At 39.3% G+C, this 20,424-nt stretch overlaps 1 protein-coding gene across 1 annotated transcript in view; it reads left to right on the top strand.

The window, feature by feature from the left end:
• Nucleotides 1-19,504, top strand: part of rab2a (RAB2A, member RAS oncogene family) — a 41,078-nt gene extending 21,574 nt beyond the window's left edge. Inside the window, exons 7-8 of the mRNA XM_023291819.3 lie at nt 10,236-10,304; nt 16,490-19,504. Of these exons, the coding sequence (XP_023147587.1) occupies nt 10,236-10,304; nt 16,490-16,585 (165 nt within the window). The 3' untranslated portion in view covers nt 16,586-19,504. The remainder of the gene's footprint in view (nt 1-10,235; nt 10,305-16,489) is intronic.
• The last annotated feature ends 920 nt before the right edge of the window (nt 19,505-20,424 follow it).

The following is a 20,424-nucleotide window of genomic DNA, read 5'->3' as shown; positions in this document are numbered from 1 at the left end:
GAATATGTCGAGATTTATGTCAGGAAGTGTTTCTAATCACCAAACCATCTGCCGGATGTAGTGGTGGTTTGTGTTGAGCAAGTTGTTGAAGAGAAATCATTGATACTTAGATTTGTGTTTTGGGCCCATATTGAAGTAGTTTGATACGCTACATACGAGTCAGTGTGATAGAATTGACGGTTCTAATGAGAAATTCTGACTTAATGCCACATCAATGCGCATGTTTTTGCTATTGTTGATGTAAGAACAGCAGTAAAGGTGAACTGAGATAGATTTGTGATGCTGTGACCTCCTCTCTAGTGCTGTCACTGCCTTAAATTTGTGTTTTTTTCACAATGAAGTAGAGGGGGTCCTCAGTTTACGACGTCCTCGACCTACGGCGTTTCGTCGTTACGTCGGAACTGGTTATGTGGAACTAGTTGACAAGCGGAGCGGATGAATACGTCGTCACGCGGTGCTATCAGACGGCTTTGTTTCCATTCGCCGGTTGTACGCCACCTTGGATTGTGCTACATTCACTAACTTTTTGCCCTTCATTATGGCTACCAAGCTTAAGTCAGACTCTTCTGATGGCAAAGAAAATGGTGATGGTAAAAGCTGCAGCTGTCCAACTAGAAAACTGCAACCAAAACAGAATAAAACAACATAGATGCATGTAAATAAATCCTTTTAACTGAACCAGTAAGTCCAAACATGAAATTAATTACGTTGCCTCTGTGGCGTTTACAAAGTAGAGCTGTGCATCCAGAAAAGTACTATCTGTGTAAAGCTAAACATCAAGATAGTGGACAGGAAGTGACAACTGTCAACAGACAACTTCAAAATAAAGGCATTTTCAAAATAAAAGTACATCGATCATTCTGCCTTAACACAGCACACCATTGAAGTGAAATTAGATTTAATAAAACACTCGGAACTGCACGAAACACCGACGAGCATCAACATTATTAGATCAAGTTGTAAAAACAGTGCAAGATATTCTGTTATCTTCTTGTAAAACGATTCATACATGCATGAAAGTCGTTGGTATTCATGACTTTTATGAAGAACTGATCAATATCATGATGCACGTAACAGCTTTGATTACAATTTTGCCGGAGTTCCGACTTAAGGCGAAAATCGACTTACGTCAATCTGTAGGAACGGAACTCCAACATAAGTCGAGGACCCCCTGTAGTAACCGTTAGCTTGGTAATCCTCTAAACAAGACGATGAGCATGTTAACCACCATTCCTGCTAATCATCGGCATGTTAGCATTGTCATTCTTAGCATGCCAGCGCTAGCATCGGCAGCCTCGCAGAGCTCCTAGCATGACTGTAGCCCCAGGTTGTACCTCTCATGCATAAACATACATTCAGATCACAGTGATAAAGTATCTCTAGAGTCCCTAAAGACTCTTCTAACCATCTGGATGAAACAAAATAAATTCTGTCCACTGAATGATAAACAGATTTGTAACCCATTCCCCAAGTTGCGCCTTTTGTTTCTGAGTCAAAACAAAGATGGTGGTTGCAGACAGAATGTTTTTTTTCTTCCAGATGGTTTTATTTGTATTCAAATTTGGGGTGAATAAAATGCTCAAATCCCAACCTAATTTCAAAAGCCTATAAAGAATTCATAGACTCCATGCTGTTTCGAAAGGGATGCCATTCATGCCAGTTCTGTTTTTAGGTCCCACATATTTTCTGGGTTTCTGAAGTAACCTAGGAGATAAGGCGTTTTTTTTCTGTCTTATTATGACTATATTAGATGCTGAAAGTTTGCTGTTATAAAAAAATGTGCAGAAATGTTTCAACAACTAAATGAGCCTCTTAAGACTCTTCTGTGCTCCTGATTATCCTTTAACAGCCGTTCAGTGCATTTAGATTCACTATTCACCTTGTTTTTACTAGTAGTGGTGTCACCAGAAACATGATGCAAAGAAAAATTGTGCCAAATTGTTGACAGGAAATTCCTCAAGTGGTCCCAGAATTAACAGAAACAACACACAGAAGACTTCCTCATTACAGCAACTGAGGTTCTCTTTATTACTGTGGAGGCTAAATGATTAATCCTCTGAACCCAAAACAACCTCCAGCTGGTTTGAAAGGCACGTTATCTTTAAAAACAAATCACCAGAATGACACTACTTATCAGCCATAAAGTGTAAAAACAGAACGAATCATCAGACTTTCAACTTTCCAGCTAATACTCAAATCTAAGCTGAAAATTGGGATATTTTATCAAGTCATTTTGCTGTCCGTACGTCTTCAAAAATATTTTTTAAAAAAGCTAGCGTCTACAGCAAATTAATGACTCAGCTGTAACCAACAGTCACATGACAAAAATTCAGGAACTACGAGCTGTGTTTCCTTAAAGCAAATAGGAAACTAGCATTATGAAAGTAAATCGTAAAATATCTACAGCATGTTCAGCCAATATTTTTACCTCCAGTATTGGAAAACTGTTGCACGTTGATTCCAAATTTTTGAAGTTTTCCCAAAATATATAATCAAAGAAAATCTACTTTAGTTTTTCCTTTAGTGATTATTTAACTGTGTCCTACTGCACAAAATAATACTTTGAGTTCTTCCTGCTTTTAGCCATTTTTCATGCTATTCAGCATAAAATTAAAAAGTAGTAAAAGTAGCTAGATGTGTACAGTGGTCCCTCCTTGAAGCAGTGACCATATTTATTATTTATATATATTTTAAGGCTTTATAAACCCCCAAACACCGCACAAGTCGCTTAATGATACGCATTTTATTTCCATTAAATATTCTTCAAAATGTTTAAATTATTTTTTTTAAATATATTTTTTATATTGTTTTCAATTTTTAATCTAGAAAATGCTTATTTTACCGCAAAAATAATTAAAAGAATGTAGCGATCACAGAGCTGGTCGCTATAACTGAACTGTTGTGCTGCAATGCACCATGGGAGTTCAGGGTGTTTAAATGACATTATTGTGGTTTATGTTAGTGTTACAGTGATTTTAGTGTTTGTGTTTTATTGTGTTCTAGAAACTTGCATTTTGTACTTTGTATTCCTTGTTATTTCTATTTTACTTCTATTTTGCTACTAACCTCTTTGTAATTGTAATTGTATGTATTATCTTACTAATAAATATATAAAATACCTATATACCGCAAAATCCCGTGGTACCAAATGCAGTTTAAAAATGCGCGATACAGTGAGACCCCGAAAAGCGAACCACAGTATAGCGAGGGACGTCTGTATTAACAATAAAAACATAAGCACAATCCTCTTTATTTTTATTTTAGCTGTCAAAATCTATTTTTTACTTCCTGTGTTTATTTATTTCTTGTATTTGTGACATCTAAATGCTCCCTCTGAAAGCAGGGTTTGTGCAGGGTATTAAAAAGTATTAATAGTCATTAAGTTGATTTTGTGACAAGTAAGGCCTTAAATGGCATTAAAAATCATTAAATTTGATTCTCAGTGGCATTAAAAATTCTTTCTGCAGTTTTCAAGAAAAATGTTTGACAATAATTAATATTATATATAATTATAGACTGTGATTCATCAGATATGTGCATCTGCGTAAACATGCCGAAGCATTGCAATAATTGGGTGGTCAGGGGTGGTTTCTGGATTCAGAAATAGTGAAATGTAGGGACAATTTTCAAAGAAAAATCATCTTTTACAAAAAACAGTACAGCATTAAAATGTCATTAATAAGCTATAAATTTGACTGGCTGATTTCTGTAGAAACCCTGGAAAGGATTATCGGACTTCAGGCGAGCCTCCTGGTTGACCTGTAGCACCACAGATCCCCGTGCCATAGTCTAACCCCGGCAGCTCCGCACATTAGCGTCATGAGCCACAGTTAGCACGGTTAGCATGCCTCTCCGCCCCTTGCAGAGACACACCCCTGGTGTTGTTGTGTGTAATGAATGCATGGCGTTGTCCTGCGGGACCCCTTTCTCACTTATCCAATCACATAAATAATCCCATCCTACACAGCGCAGCATGCCAGCCAGAGGCACCGTGCAGAGTGCGCGTGAGTGTATGTGTGTGTGTGTGCGTGAGTGTGTGTGTCTGTGTGTTTACATTGATTTTTTTTTTCTACCCACTCTCGCCTGGCCTATATCATGCAAACACACACACCCACACCACTGTCGAGTAGAGCTCTCTGGGGTTAAGATGAAGGGGGATGGGTGGGTGTGGGTGTGTGTGTGTGTGTGTGTGTGTGTGTGTGTGCGCATTAGTGTGTGTGTGTGTGTGTGTGTGTGTGTGTGTGTGTGTGTGTGTGTGTGTGTGTGTGTGTGTGTGTGTGTGTGTGTGTGTGTGTGGTATGATTAATTTGTCTCATTAGTGTCCTCTGAATCCTCCTGATACCACTCCTCTCCTCCCTTCCCTTCATCTCTCCTCGCTCCATCCCTCCTCATCCCTCGACGTCCATCATTTGCTCTTTACCTCTCACCTCCCCCTCCCACTCGCATCCCTTTTTCCTCCCCCCCTCCTCCATCCAACATGTCTTCCTGCCTTCCTTCATTCACTTCTTCTTCTTCTTCCTCCTCCCCCCTCTTTTTCCTTCCTCCCATCATCTCCCTTCCCCTCTCCAGCAGTATATCAACCAGTTATAGTTCATACATATTCATAACCTCCACCCCGCCTCCCCTCAGCGACATCCAGCAGCCAATCAGGCGGCTGGGTTTGTCGTCAGGGTCTGTGGGTGGACACCGGGACTGATGGGATGGTCCTTAGAGACAGATAGAGAGAGATTCCTGAAAGCGTCTTCTCTCATCCCCCCATTTCCATCCTTCCTTCATAGAGATCCTATCCTCAGCCCACTTCAGCTTCATTTTCTCCTCTTGTCTCTACTTTCTATTTTCATTTCTCAGTTTAATGTTTTTCCCATCTCTTTTCATTACTTTGCTGTCACCCCTACACTGCTGCTTTACCATCTGCTACCATCCTCTACATATCTTCTGTGTTCGTTTTCCACCTCTTCTTTTTATTTCCGCTCTTCTTTACGATCTGCACATATCCGAACTTCCATTAGCCACGCTCAGGAAAAGAAAGTGTAAGAAGACGTGAAGGAACAAGAGGTGCAGTGATGCGTTGAAGGAAGGAAAGAGGACAGGAGTGAACAGGGCAGAGTACACCAGAGAGCACCCTTGGGCTCCTTCAGTCTATTTCTGACAGGGTGTCAGATAGAAGTTCAGGACATATTTTCAGTTCCCGAACACACTTTTTCTGGCCCGAAAAAGCTTATTTTTATATGCTATTACTTATGTGTGTGGAGTCCAATGAGCCTCCACAGACTGAAGTGTGTGTTATCGGCGCTGATGTCAGATCTCTAGTTTATCCCAGTCGCTCTTCAGTTTAAACCCCAGAGACACAAAAACCAAGAGATGGTCCCCGGAGACCGATGCATCGATACCGTAGTCATAGCCTGGTCGCTCAGGGAGCTTAATTCCACTTTATTCAATCATCTTTGATCCTGGCAGTGCTGTCAGTAAAGTGCTGTGTGTGTGTTGGAGACAGAAGACAGATTGTGTATCGTCTGCTTGTGCGTTCTGCTCAGATCTTATCGCTGATCTGCTTGAAAGGGCAACTGCATCTTCTAGCAAGGTCTTCACTCGTATCACCTAAACTTGTAAAAGCCTCGAAAATGTCCAGAATAGAATATCCTTTATTAGTCCCACAAGGGGAAATTTGCAAGCAAAGTGACAGTAAGAAAAGCAAGAGAACACATCTATAAATCAAAGACTTAAGATATATACACTATATATACCATATAAATAAGAAAAAATACACACAAGGATGCTAGCAACACAAAATTTAAGAATATTTACGCAAACGTGCACTGGAAGAGGTAGACTTCTCACAATCATGTTTGTCTCAGGCATTTTAGGTCCCCACAAAACAGCGTTTTTGTCTAAAAAAAAATTACTAGTTGCAAGTTTTGTTTAATTGTGTACCTCTTTACGTTTTTTAGCACATAAAGCTAATGTATTGTAAGGTTAATTTATTAATAAACATCTTGCGAGGTCGTATTTAGGGCCTGACTGATATGGATTTTTTGAGGCTGATGCTGATTCCGATATTTGGCAGAAAAAAAAAAAGGTAATGGACTAATCAGATGATTATTTTAGAAAATATATAAAGAATAAAATAGCTTCTTTTTTGGTCCCTAAACGCGTACATCAACAAAGATATGAATTACAGGCAGAACATTTTAGTGTTTACAATACTTTGTCCTTTATTATTTGTTTAACTTTACAACAGAGAGGAATTTTCAAGTACAGGTATATGCAACAAAGCCTTAAACCTCTATAAATGAGTCAAGAAATCCATCTTGTCTTGCATTTCTTTTTGCTGCAAATTGGAGGTAGGTTATAGTACAGGTAGAAAAGACATGTTGAGTCATTGTTAATTTCATGACTTCGTTATAAACTTACCTGTTGGCTCCGCCCACTCCTGTGATGTTGCCTGGCTGTAGCTTACTCCTGTACGTTACTGATGATTGTATGGAGTTGGAGCTCCATGTATTGGACAAACAGTGCAAGGACATCATTCTGTGCAACTCCGACACTTAACAGCATTTACTGTTGGTTATTTAAGGTTTAAAATGTCAGAACACCATGCAATATACCCGACATTACTCATTAAAATCCAAGCAAACTCACTGAAATGGCTTTGTTTTATTCAACCAACCGTCAAAAAACACCACATTTTGAATTTACAATCATCAAAAACCAACAAACTCCCAAATATCCACCTTTGAGAATCTGGTAATGTTATGTTTTTCCCACTTTTACATCCAAAAAATGGCTTAAAAGATTAACTGATTGTCAGATTTGTTGTCGGGGCCCCCCCTGTCCTGGTGATTGACTGGAAATAATGAAGCTGACATTTATAATGAGCGTCAATAAATTGCCACAAACAAAATTTTTGCCACAGGGCCCCTCAGGAGGTCAGCATGACCTTGCAGAATACTTAGACAAGATGAAAATACACCAGTATGACATCACGGCGGGAAAGGGAGGCAGAATTCATTTGACCGGAGGGGCAGATTTAGCAAAAGTCGATGTTTTTATTGGACAGAATTCAAACGTGTGTCTCCACAACAAATGAGAGATTTTTTTTTTTTTTTTGCTTGCTGGGAAATGTAAAAAAAAAAAACAACCTTCAGATGTTGAAACAAAAACTGCAGATATTTACTGTTTGCTTTTAGAGGCTGCAGATTAATAAATGAGGTAATTAAGCTCTTACTCAACACCTCATGATGTGCTTAATTGGAGCTACACTCATAAATCAGTCATAGTAAGTAATAGCAGATGTATTGGTATCAGTGCAGCTAACAAGAAGTTGCAGGAGAGAAATACCAACTACCTTTCAGTGCAGCTGCCTTTATAAAGTGCGTACTGTTACATGCAGTATTCATACTACTGGGACTACTTCAGCGTAATACGCGCCTCAAGCTTTGACCGTCTTCCTCATACATCCGTCACAGTCTGCAGTGTGAAGTGAGCTGTCATACGTCTTGGTGGCTCTGGCTTGTTACTCGAGCGAGACGTATGTAAAAGAGGATTGTGGGTCAGAACGGTCAGAAAAGCAGGCGGGTTTTCAAGCTGCAAAATGTGACTGAATGTAGTCGGACATGCTGGTGTTTTTGGCACACTGGGTTTCACACTCTGTACGTCAGGACTCCAGACTGACTGGTGCTACATACTAAATTTCTTGGTTGTTCGCACCAGTACTTTATTTAGTCGCCGTCCATTTGTATTTTGGTTCAGCTATTAATTCACTTTGCATGCTGATGAGTAGCTTTGTTTGCATGTGACGTGATATTTGCAAAATATATTAGTTTTGCTGACCAGTCTTTCACTGAGTTTGTCTGATATTGCTGCTAGAAAACAGAACACAGGCTGAACTTTTTGAACATCTGCCTATTGACAGATGCTAAAATTTACCAATGACCCTTAAACACCTCACATGCAGGCTCAGTTACATGCTAGCCATATGGGTGTTTGATCAGAAATTAGCTTTTCTGCCTTTTTCTGGAGCAGTTAACTCATAATTGCTGTTAATACAAAAATGAAAAATGGAATTATTTCTGATCTGCTCAAAAGTCAAAGCTCTTCCATTGTATCACCTTAACCAGAGGTCACTAAATGGCAGACTGCAGTCCAGATCCGGACCCAGACACCATCTTACACGGACCCAGACCTGTAATCAGTAAATTGTAACGGGATTTTAAATTTGAAGGGTCACTTCTATTTTACCGGCGCAGCTTTTCCAGTGTTTACAGCATCGGTTGTCAGCTCAGGAAACACACAGACCAATTAGGTACGAGTTCAGCCATCCCACATGATGCTACTCAGCCAATGAAGTTTCTGGATTGCAGGCGCCAAACATCACAGCTCTGCATTCAGAAAACAGTTGAGAGGCGAGGGACAGACAAAAAAGAGAAATAAAAAGCGACACCGAGAGGAAAGTCGCCCTGCACATGCTGACTATGTTTGGCTGAACATCCAGCTGTAAGTCAGCTTTTCAACTATGAATATAATCCAAACTAAATCTGGTTCCAGACTCACCAATGAGCTCCAAATGTGTTTGAGAACCACCCTGACACCATTCAGACCAGATTCAGAATACTGGCAGCTCAGTTCTCTCATTAAGCAGCAGGGATATACGGGGAGTGATACAAGATAGGAAAAAAATGTAAAAATGTTCTTTTCTTTACATTTTTGAGATTTAGCTATTGTTAAAGATGGTTTTAAGTTGCTTCATCATTATTTTTTTTTAAGTTCTGCACTTTATTTTAAGATTTACAGGTATATCATAGCGTTAGCACTGTGTTAGCTGTTGTGATTAAATGTAGCCAACTACTTATCCTTAACCCACTCAATGTCTGAGTTTTTAAATCCAGCATCAGTGGGGCTTTAATAGTTATTTATTTTCTTTCCATGTGTTGAGGATTTTCAGGCCGTATTTAGCCTAGCTTAGCATTTACATGAGTCGAGCTAAGAGTTGTGGACACCCATCTAGCTAATTTGAAGTTTCCAAGGGTTGTTCTGATACCGTTTGTTGGTCCTTCCTGGGACAAGTGATCACATTTGGTAACTTGCGTACACATTAAATATGGCGTTGCTTCCGTCTCTCAGTGAGGTTGAGAAGCATGTGGTTTTCACCCAGCCAATCATGTTGTTACAGCAAACTATCAGAGGCTTGGAACGTATCAAACTTTCTTTCCAGCCACCAAACATTTTCCTTATTCTGTATACTTTTTTCAGTTTCTGTTTAATTCATGGCTCATTTTTATCCACATTATCATTTTCCAGTCTTGTATACAGTATGGTGTGTTCAAGTGCTTGTGGGAAGCTTTGACATCTTCTACTTTACTGATGCTACCAAACAGCTGACAAGTGCTTACATATGCATCTGTTTCATGACCCCCATATTTGGATATTGTTTGTCTTTGGGAGTGTTTTTCCACTGACATAACTTGTGAATGCATAGCTGTCCTGCAGCCGACTCTGGTATAGAGAATGTCTGAGTTTCTTTCCAGCGGCTGATGCACCTACACTACCGTTCAAAAGTTTGGAGTCACCTAGACAATTTTGTGTTTTCCATGAAAGCTCACACATTTATTCATGTGCTAACATAACTGCACAAGGGTTTTCTAATAATCAATGAGCCTTTCAACACCATTAGTTAACACAATGTAGCATTAGAACACAGGAGTGATGGTTGCTGGAAATGTTCCTCTGTACCTCTATGGAGATATTCCATTAAAAATTTCCAGCTAGAATCGTCATTTACCACATTAACAATGTCTCGACTGGATTTCTGATTCATTTAATGTTATCTTCACTGAAAAACACCCAAGCTTTTTAACCGTAGCGTGTGTTGAAGATTGAGCAATTCAGATGGCGAGTTTTGTCATAACTGTGACTAAAACAGGGAGCGGTCGTTCATCGTGGTTGCAAGAGTTAAGGTTCAGTAAGATGAATTTTGTAGAGTTTTTGACAGGAACCTTAACCACTCGTTGCACAGAAGCCTGAAAGAGAAATGGAAAGTCAGATGGCTGGAAGTCAAAGCCTGGTTGTGTTGCTGAAGCTTCCATTGAATTTGTTTTGCATTCCTAATGACGTGAGGCTTCTCTGTAAAAACAAGGAGCTGAGCAGTCTCATGTATAGAAGTCAACATACAAACCTAAATTAAATACTCTCCTCTCTCTCTCTCTGTGTGTCTGTCTGGCTTCCTGTCTCTATCTCAGGCTTTCATCAACACAGCCAAGGAGATCTATGAGAAGATCCAGGAGGGAGTGTTTGATATCAACAATGAGGTGAGAAGCAGCGTTCTTTAGTTTCTTTCCTCCTCCCTAAACCTCCCCATTCTTCTTCTCCTCTCTCTTTCTTTTTTTTTTAATTTTAGGTAGTCTCCTCCTCTCCTCCAGTCTTTGTTCTCCTCTTTCCCTCCCCTCTTTCTCCTCGGTGTGGTTTTCCAGCAGTGTGTGTGGTTTGCCACGCTCCCTCTAGCCTCAAAAAGAAGGGAAAAAAACCCTCCTCTCAGCTTCCTTTGAGTCCAGCCAAGCAAAACTCCCTGCGTTCTTCCTCTCCTCTGCTCTATTTTCCACTCTCTCTCTCTCTCGGCATCTTGCCAGCTCATAAATTCCTCACATCCCACAAGGTCTCAGTCATTCAGCAAGAAAACAAACAGCCAGCCAGCCAGCCCGTAAGCCGCCTATCCAGCCAGTCAGTAAGTTTGCCATCCAGATCTTTATCTTCTCAGTGAAGCAGCTATCCAGGCAGGAACGTGGCTCCCGACCTGTCAGCAAGTTTGTCAGACTGCTTCCACCATTGAAATCTAATAACCACAGCTCACATTAGTAAAAAAATGTCCTTTAGGTGTCCGTGTAATCTGGACTCTTCTTCCCATATCTGCAAGAACGTGTTTGTGTGCAGCTCATAGCACTGATGCACATGTATAGTCTGTTAAGGCTGAGCAGTCTCAGCAAAATGTTGACTGAGACTTTTCTGGCAGATATTGTAGTGTTTTTGATATATTTAAGCGTCAGTTCACCATATACAGGTGGTCCTCGGTTTACGACGTCCTCGACCTACGACATTTCATCATTACGTGGGAACTAGTTATGTGGAACTAGTTGACGAGCAGAACGGACAAATATGTCTCTGGTTGTACTCCACCTTGGATTGTGCTACATTCACTAACTTTTTGTCCTTCATTATGGCTCCCAGCATAAGTCAGACTCTTCTGATGCTTGGAAGAAAAGGAAATTCGTCTCCATGGAAGTGAAATTAGACAGAATAAAACGCTGAGAACAGGAAGAAACACTGACCAACATGGGTCAAGTTGTACAAACAGGTCAACATATTGTAGTGACCCTCTGTGATGAATGAGTGAGACTTTATCTGGTTCTCTGCTGGTTTATTGAACCTTCACACAGGCTACTGTGGACCGTAGCCAACGCCAGAATAACTAGAAAAACCCCATAACTTAGCTCCAGAATTAGCTGCCGTTCCCAGCTCTCTCTACTGCTGACTCTCAGCCAATCAGAGGTGAGCTAACTAAACATGGCACGTTCACTGACATTGGGTAAATCTGGAACTGAACAATAAACATTGAAGCCTCAGCATCAACAACAATATCAGTCTGTTACAATATTCTGTTATCTCCATACTTTCAAAGGTAAACATTGCCTGTGCAAAATAGGAAAACTACTTCAACTTCAGTTATGGAAAAAATGCCATATTTATGTCATTTTTTATTCATTTATTTTTTTAATTGTCTCAAACAACAGTTCAGACTCTCCCGCTATATATAAGTTTGTTAAATGCCTTCAAAATCCAGGCATTATTTTATCAGTTTTCATGACAGGCAAAAAACCCCCGAGAACGATACTGACCAATATTACATTTTTATGCAAGTATTGGTCCGATATTATCGGACATCCCTAATTCAGAGTTCACTTTTTCCCTGCTTTGATTGTTTGGTTAAAAATCTTCAGCTAGAGAAATATCATTGCACTGCGATTGATTTGTCGCTTTTGTTGAACAAAAGCCCAAACAAATATTTTTTTTCTGAAATTTCATCTTTTTTTTTAACTTGATTTGTTCAGACTAACTCCGTGTTCACCATGACTGTAAGCAAAGATTACATTCTGTGGATTGTTTTCTCAGTCAGGTAGTTATTGTAGCAATTAATTAAGTAATTATGCACTAAGATTTACTCACTTATGTTGTATAAAATAATAAAAATGAAGCTCTGAATCATGTTTTAATATTCCATGAAGACAGACGACTCCAACCTTAAAACCTGAGGTGCACACATACTGTAACCTATGTATTTTTCTTATTTATCAAAAAACATAATTTAGCAGAGAAACTGTGATTTAACAGTGAAGCAACAGAGTTAATCCCTTACTAGTCGGTCTGTACGTCCAGTATGGCATATTTTGTCACATAATTAAAGTTGATTGAACCCTAATGACTCGATGATGACACTGTTTTTGTTGCCCTGTTTCTGTAACTTGCGTGACCAGCTTGTAAGCACGAAAATTAATAAACAATATTCAGTTGCTCTCAAAGAGGAGAAAAGAAAGCAGAAAGTTTTCAGACTTGTGCCGTGTTTGAAGTGATACAGAAATGTTGTTGGTTCTGACCGAGGCCAAAGATTGGACTACTGACTTTTACAGAAACATATCATTCAGACATATAGCCAACATGTTCAGTTGCCGTCAGATTAACGTCAGCAAAAATGACAACAAAAACATCCAAGCAGCAGCACTAAAAGTTTTCACTTTTGCAGCAAACATGGATTGCGTAGTAATTTTGTTTTCAGTGAGTTATCCATTTTAGTGCAAATGTTCCACCATAACAATTCCCCTGACACAAGCTAGACATTACCCTGCTGCCTGGAGCTTAACTCCACTCAATATGACTGTTAATGGTTTAAAAAAAAAACACACACAAACAAGCCTGAGAATGTTTTTTTTTTCCTTGATTACAAAATGATAATTAGGTCCAGGTGACTATGAGACTAAATCACACTGACTTTGTGACGAGTCAATCAGACAGATGGGTGAGATCTCACTGCAGCATCACTTTGTACAGATGTATAATTGAACCTTTGATGGTGTTACAGGAAAAATGGTGTCCAGTTAGGAAAACCGAGGGTCATTAAACTGTGACTCTGTTTCCGCTCCCAGTGAGAACAGCAGCAGCCTGATTAGAATGGGTGAACATTGCGTTCAAAGGTTCATATGACGTCGAATGCGGTTGTGCTGTTCGTTTGCTGTCTAGGAATCCTGATGTTTATCTTCTCAACCTGCTGAGTACAAACTATTCTCTCTGTAGATCGCAACTCGGCCCTCACGCCTACACACGGTCCTGTATTTTTAGGCACCGACAGACGTGTAAAAACCCTCGTCTACGCTGACAGCTAGTGATGTTATAAACAGAAGCAGTGTGTGCGTCCGCCGCCGGTGTCCACATCTGCTGGGGAGCCCCTCAGCCGGCCAGCCAACAGGCCCGGCCGCTGGGCAGACGGGGCTGCAGCCAGCCAGCCAGCCAGCCAGCCAGCCAGCCAGTGTTTTTGTTAGTAGTAACAGTAAGACGGAGTGAAGGCAGGACGGCCGGCCAAACCACATCAGCTGACTGGCTGAGAGCGAGAGAGGGAAGCCCCAGCAGAAATGTTGGCAGCGACTATGAGAAAACACTCACACACACACATGGCCTTAGCTCAATAAATGTGATTTAAAGGCATACAGTGTTTCCCAGAGGCTCCACTGCTACCGAGTGTAGGAGGGGGAGCTACTCTGAGAGGGAGAGAGATAAATATATACAGAGAGAGAGAGCGAGGTGATGAAACACAGAGGGAAAGTGAGCTCTACAGTACAGAGAGAGGGAGATGAAAGTGTCTCCTTACCACCCACCTGCCTGCCTCCCTCGCTCTCCCTCCATTTCTCTTCTTTTATATGCGCTTTGCTTTTTTTTTTCTCCGGTTGTCCTTGAGTGCTGCTGGTGTTTCCTTTGCCTTTGTGCAGCGCAGCAGCACCTGTTGCTTCCTCTATGATGTGATCTAATAGGAACCCCTGCAGGCGCCGTGCAGCGTTAATCTCACCATGAAAGCAATAACACACTGTCAGGCTGGAGTGTTTTTATTTAGTCACTGATTAGAATGACACTTTTCTCTTTTCTGTTCTGGTTTTTGGCTGAAGCTCCAGTTCAATTTTTTGTTGTCACAGTTAATGCACTCTGAGTTGGAGTTTTATTGAGTTTATCCTGGAAATGGCATAATGGAGGAAAGAAAAATCTACTGCTATTTAAAGAATACACTGTAAAGACTACCCTGTAAGGATAGAAAAGGTAGCAGCAGAAAAAAAACACTTTAAAAACAGAATTCTGTATTATTCACAAACTGTTCAAGTAAAAATAACTGCAAATATCTGAAAAATAATCTAGAATATAATATATAAAAAACACTACCAGTCAAAGGTTTGGACATCTTCTCATTTAATTCTTTTCATTTATTTGTATTATTTCCTTAATTTTTTAATTTTCTTAACATTTTTTTTGTTTACAACAGAATTCCATACGTATTCTTTTATAGTTTTGATGTCTTCAATATTAGTCTACAAAGTATAAAATGATTAAATAAAAACCCTTGAATGAAAGGTATGTCCAGACTTTTTTCTGGTGGTGTATTTTTTAACAAATTTACAGATTTTTTGTAATGTGAAGCTTATTTACAGTTTTCCTCTGTATATTTTAAATAATCAACATGTTAATTAATACCTTTTTTCGGTGATTTTTCTAGATATCATCTCAATTTCTTTTATCCAAACAGGGGAAATATGTAAAATAGCAGTTTAAAAAAAATTGCATTTTTTTTAATCGTTAATGTTCCAGTATCTGTAAAATAACAATAGTTTTGCTAAACGTGTAATTTAGTCACGCACAAAAGAAGTAATTGCCATTTGTAAAAATACAGAATTTTGATGTGGATGTCATTTACAGTTTTGACCAGTTTTCTTTGTATTTTCTTTTTTTTATGGTCAACATTTAAATTAATACTTTTTCTGTGGTTTTACAAGATATTATCTGTAATTTAACAAGCATCTAAAATCAGTAAAGTAACAGCTGAAAGAAATAGGAAATATCTCCACAAGTATGGGAAGCAGAAGCCCAGTTATAGTGGTCCCTCGTCTAAACAGCTGTAGCTCGAAGAAAACCACTGATCAGTGAGGCTAGTCAGAAAAACAGGCTTCGGTTTGCTAGGTAGCATAATATTGGGCTCTGGAGCAATGGGAGAAGGTCATGAGGTCTGATGGGTCCAGATTTACCCTGGTCCAGAGTGAAGGGGGCAGTAGTTTGGTTTGGTTTTAGTCTCCACTTTCAGCAAATTTCACTGGATTTTGGTTGATTTTTTTCTTAGTGTTCTTAAAGAAAATATCAGAAGTTTTACTGATATGGATGTAATCATTTTAGATATTTTTTAGGATTTTTTTTGCAAGATTTTTACTCTTTTTTTTGAAAATATTTACAAGAATTTTCTTGCCAAATTTGGGGGATTTTTTTTTTTTAAATAAAAGTTTTAAGGGAAACTTTTAAGGAATTATTGGAATTTTTTCCTGAAGTTTTTGCAAATTTTCAGAAATTTGTGGAATTTTTTTGCTGAAATTTTGGATTTTTTTCAGACAAGGAAATGATATTTTTTGGTGCCTGTAAATGAAGACAGCAGGAGGGTTCAGGACCTGGTTTGTATTGAATGAAGTCTGGGTCTGGCCTTGGATGGCGGTCCGCCATTTCATGACCTGGAGTCTAGCATGTAGTTGATTAACCCTCATGTCATCCTTTTTCACAGTGAAACTTCTGATGTCCACATTTTCAACATTTTTGGAAAATCTTTGAACATTTTTTGGTGGAAAAAAGAAATGTTAAAAAAAGTTTCTTAAGAACATTCAGAAAAAAATCAACCAAAATCCAGCAAAATTCGCTGGATTTTGGTTGATTTTTTTCTGAATGTTCTTAAGAAAATATTAGAAGTTTTACTGATATATATGAAATCACTTTAGATATTTATAGGATTTTTTTGAAGATTTTTACAAATTTTTTGAAAATATTTACAATTTTTATTTTTTTTATTTTAAAATTATTATTTCTTGCCAAATTTGGGGATTTAAAAAAAAAATAAATAAAACTTTTAAGGAATTTTCTTCCTGAAGATTTTGCAAATTGTTATAAATTTGGGGGATTTTTTTGCTGAATTTTTGGATTTTTTTCAGACAAGGGAACAGTATTTTTGGTGCCGTAAATGAAGACAACAGGAGGGTTAAATGAAGCCTCGATTCAGAGAATTTTGCGTGGAGGAATTTTACCAATCAAATAAGTCGAGGAATCGTTTCAGTCCTAGTTTAGTTTGATGACCTCTGGTAGAAAGGATGGTTTCCTGTGATTCTTCTTTAATTCAAACCCGTCTCTCTCTCTCTTTCTGTTTGTCTCCTCACAGGCTAACGGTATTAAGATCGGACCCCAGCATCCCACCACCAACTCCACACTGCCCAGTAGCCAGGGAGGCCACCAGGCTGGAGGAGGCTGCTGCTGAAGCCCCAAAACTCACCTCCTCCTCCTCCTCCTCCTCCTCCTCCGGCCCCGACCCTTCCTCCTCCTCCTCCTCGACCCTCCCTTGCGTTTCTACAGGACTGTCCAGGCTCACTAACAGTTTGTTAACCTCTCTCTCTCTCTCTTTACTGCTTTATTATTTCATACATCCATCCCCTGTGTCTTCTCCTCTCTCAGCCTCCTGACCTTCTCTTTGGGTCTGGAGTCGACCCGACTTCCTGCAGTCTTATGAGGACAGAGTCAGCCACCTTATTCAGAAGTTTTCTAGTTCACCTTTATTTTTTTTTTTTTTTTGATTAGAAGAGCAGATTTTAAGCTTTTTATTTAAAAATAAAAGGAAAAACAAAAAACGAGGCACCCTTCCTTCCTGGAATGTTTAATTCCAGCAGTTTGATTTCTGCATTTCCTCATGTCGGGAGATTTCTCACAGAAAACTGACTTTGTCTAGATAGAGACAGGACCGGGGAGGGGGTTAGAAATGATACACTCTCTACAGCTGACTGTGTGGAATAAAGCAGGCGCTGTGTTGTGTCTATACACACATCTGTACGTGTTTTTAAAGACGATGTTGATAGCGGGACGTGTTTCTACACGCTGAGTCGGTTTTCATGCTGTGCCTGTGTGTTAAGGGACGATACAACTATTCCAGGATGTCAGTTTGTGAGGTGTGAGAGGCATTCGAGTCACTCTGTATTTTCTTTCCATAAAAAAAAAAACGAAAGAAAATGTGCAAATCTTGTCAATTTATTTGTCTGTCCTTTCCCTTGGTTTCTTTTTTTTTTCCTTCATCATGTTATTCTGTTCTGTCGGAAGATTTGTATTTAATGAACACTAAAAAAAACAAAAAAAAAACAAACAAAAAAAAAAAAACCCAGAACTGGTTGTGGCTTAAAGAAATGTTTTAACCCTCCTGTTGTCTTCATTTATGGGCACCAAAAACAATTGTTCCTTTGTCTGAAAAAAATTCAAAAACTCAGCAAATTTTCCCCCAAATTTATAAAAATGGGCAAAATCTTCAGGAAAAAAAATCCAAAAATTTCTTAAAAGTTTTATTTAAAAAAGAAAATCCCCAAATTTGGCAAGAAATAAAAATTTAAAAAATGAAAACTAAATATTTTCCAAAAATGAGTAAAAATCTTCCAAAAAAATCCTAAAAATATTTAAAATGATTCCATATATATCAGTAAAACTTCTAATATTTTCTTTAAGTAAATTTTTTTAGCATTTTTTTGCACCAAAAAATGTTCAAAAAATTCTCAAAAATGTTGAAAATGTAGAAATTTTCAGTGTGAAAATATTTTTTTTACCCACATTTTCAAACTTTAAAGCATGTCAGTTTTGACCCGCAGGACGACAGGAGGGTTAAAATCACCTGGGGAGAGAATAAAAGGCCAAACTGTTGAGTGTGGATCCTTTTCGGAGCAACACGAAAGAAAAGCTGAAACGTTGATGGATGTTGAGAGCTGCCATTATGAAGTAAAATAGTTTGGAAATGGAGACTTTTTTTTTGTTTTAGACTGTATTTATCGGGCGCATTTCTGTGTATATATGGCTCTTTAGGTTTCTGTAGCTTTTTATTTGCTGTTTAAGGTGAAACTTGGCGTGTTGAAGTCGTTACGTTACCGGGGAGGCCTTCACGCAGCCTTTTTAGCATTTTTAACTAGCCTCATTTAAACCCAAAGGTACCGAGCCTCCCTGCTACATCAGAGCCGCTGGTGCCCTTTCTTTTAAATGACAACTATGAATGATAACAGGCTGTTGACGGGACCGTGCAGAGGCATTCAAAGTCCCCCGGTGGAGAACAGACTCCGACTGAAAATGTCAAAGCGTCTCCCTTTTTAAGCAAGCGAAAGATTCCCACCACGAATTAGCTGGTGGATATATAACTGTTTAGAGCTTGATTGATGACTGCTGCAGTGTTTTTCGCTTCGAGATCCCCTGATGTAATGTAATAGGCACCGTTTTCCCGTTCTGATCATATTCTACCACTTCGGTTACTTATCGTTCACCTCTTCCCTCTCATTTCCTCCTTCTCTCCCTCCGACTGTGCGGTAACGATAGCTCTGTACCTTGTTTTTAATGCCAAATTGTTGTGTTTACCTGTGTTTTGTCAAGAAAAAGAAAAGGGGGGATAAAGCTCCTATGATCTGGCCTGGAATCAGCTGTCTGCCTTAACCCTGAGAGATTTGGACAGCTGCTAAAACACACGAGCCGTTTATCTGCAGATAGGCATTTTACCACTAACTAACCACATAGATGCACACGTAGAAGTCTTAGAAAGAGGCCCAGTTTGACTTTTCTTTAAGAATTGGGGCATTTGAGATGAATCTAAATGTTATTTTCTTCCCATCCCCTCCACACACACCCGACCTACATACGCTGAACGTATGCAGACGATGCATACGTCTATATTCCTGTCTATCTAACCTTAGCTGTGTTTTCTCTCCAGGCTAACTGTATTTCTGTTTTGGGTTTCACAGCAGTGCGAGTGAATCTTGTTTTCCTCGGCAGTGTGTTCTTCTTTCATTTTCTTTTTTCTTTCTTTTTTAAATTCCTAGATATATTCAGACAGTTATTGATCTTATTCTGATGCTGATTATTCTTTGTAAAAGCAACATGTAGTGTGTGTGTGTGTGTGTGTGTGTGTGGACCCAGAGGGGTTAAGGGGGAGGATCAAGCCAAACCTGATGCTACATCTATCTATCTATCTATCTATCTATCTATGGATTGATCTATCTTATCTATGTGGCCCTCCTCTCTCTCGCTCTTCCTCTTCCTCCTGCCTCTCCTCCTCCCCCTCGTTATTTGCTGTGTTTGTTCTTTGGAAAAAATAAAACCTAAAAAAAAGAAAAAATGAAAATGCTATCACAATAAACTATAATAAAACATTCTAAACTCTAAACATGTCATTTTGATGGTTATGTGGAGATGGAAAAAATACAGTGTTTGAAAAAAAACAGGCTGAAGTTGTATTTTCTGTCTTTTTTTTTTGTCGCCCCCTGCCAGGTGTGCCGGTGATCTCCTACTGTATGAATATATCAGTCAGAACGCGTCCACAGGCTGTTACAGTGTAGCTGATTTCTCCATTAAAATGAGCAGGGAGGGACTCCTGGATGTGTTCTGTTCGACCTTCAGCCATCATGGAGATTGTATTCCCTGATGAAGGTTAGTCAGACTGAGGGAGTGCTTAATGAATGAAACATTTTCTAACTCATATGTAGTCAGGGAGGGTTTGCATGTTCGGCGTATGTGCAGGAGCCAGACAAAGTCCAACATTTGCCACATCTCCGAGACAAATCTAGCTTCCTGAGACAGATTAACATCCTTTCCATGACCACAGGATATGTCTTCCAACATGGTTGTTAAAGAAACGAGAAGCTCCTCACTGCATCAGCTAGGGTTAAATAAGTTGTCATCACTGCAGTAATTATCCAATGGAAGGATCTTACCTATTTGCTCAGTTAAATCCAGGTGGAGGCTTTTTTTTGGACAGGCAGATTTTGGTATATCTGTCTCTTAGATTTGTGCCTCCAATCCAATCAGTCTTTTTTAATAAAGACCCACTAAAAGCACAGGTGAAAGTTATAGAAGAAATGGCTCCTGAATTCCATTTAGCTGCTTCAGTTCCAGTGTCCTGGTGTTGTACTTGGCAGCTCACTGGGGCTGTTGAATAGAACCGAGCTTTCTGGCAGTCATAGCAGGAGAGGCGGAGGTGTACTTAATGCTGTTAATGTCATGTGTAGACCTTTTAAGTCGTGACGGGAGGTCAGCCCTGATAAATATTGTTAATTACACCTGTGCTTTCCCCGCTATGTAATGTCA

This window comes from Amphiprion ocellaris, chromosome 10, assembly GCF_022539595.1.
Source record: "Amphiprion ocellaris isolate individual 3 ecotype Okinawa chromosome 10, ASM2253959v1, whole genome shotgun sequence".
NCBI lineage: Eukaryota > Metazoa > Chordata > Actinopteri > Pomacentridae > Amphiprion > Amphiprion ocellaris.
Note: the sequence above shows the minus strand (reverse complement) of the source record. Positions and strands in the feature narration are given on the sequence as shown.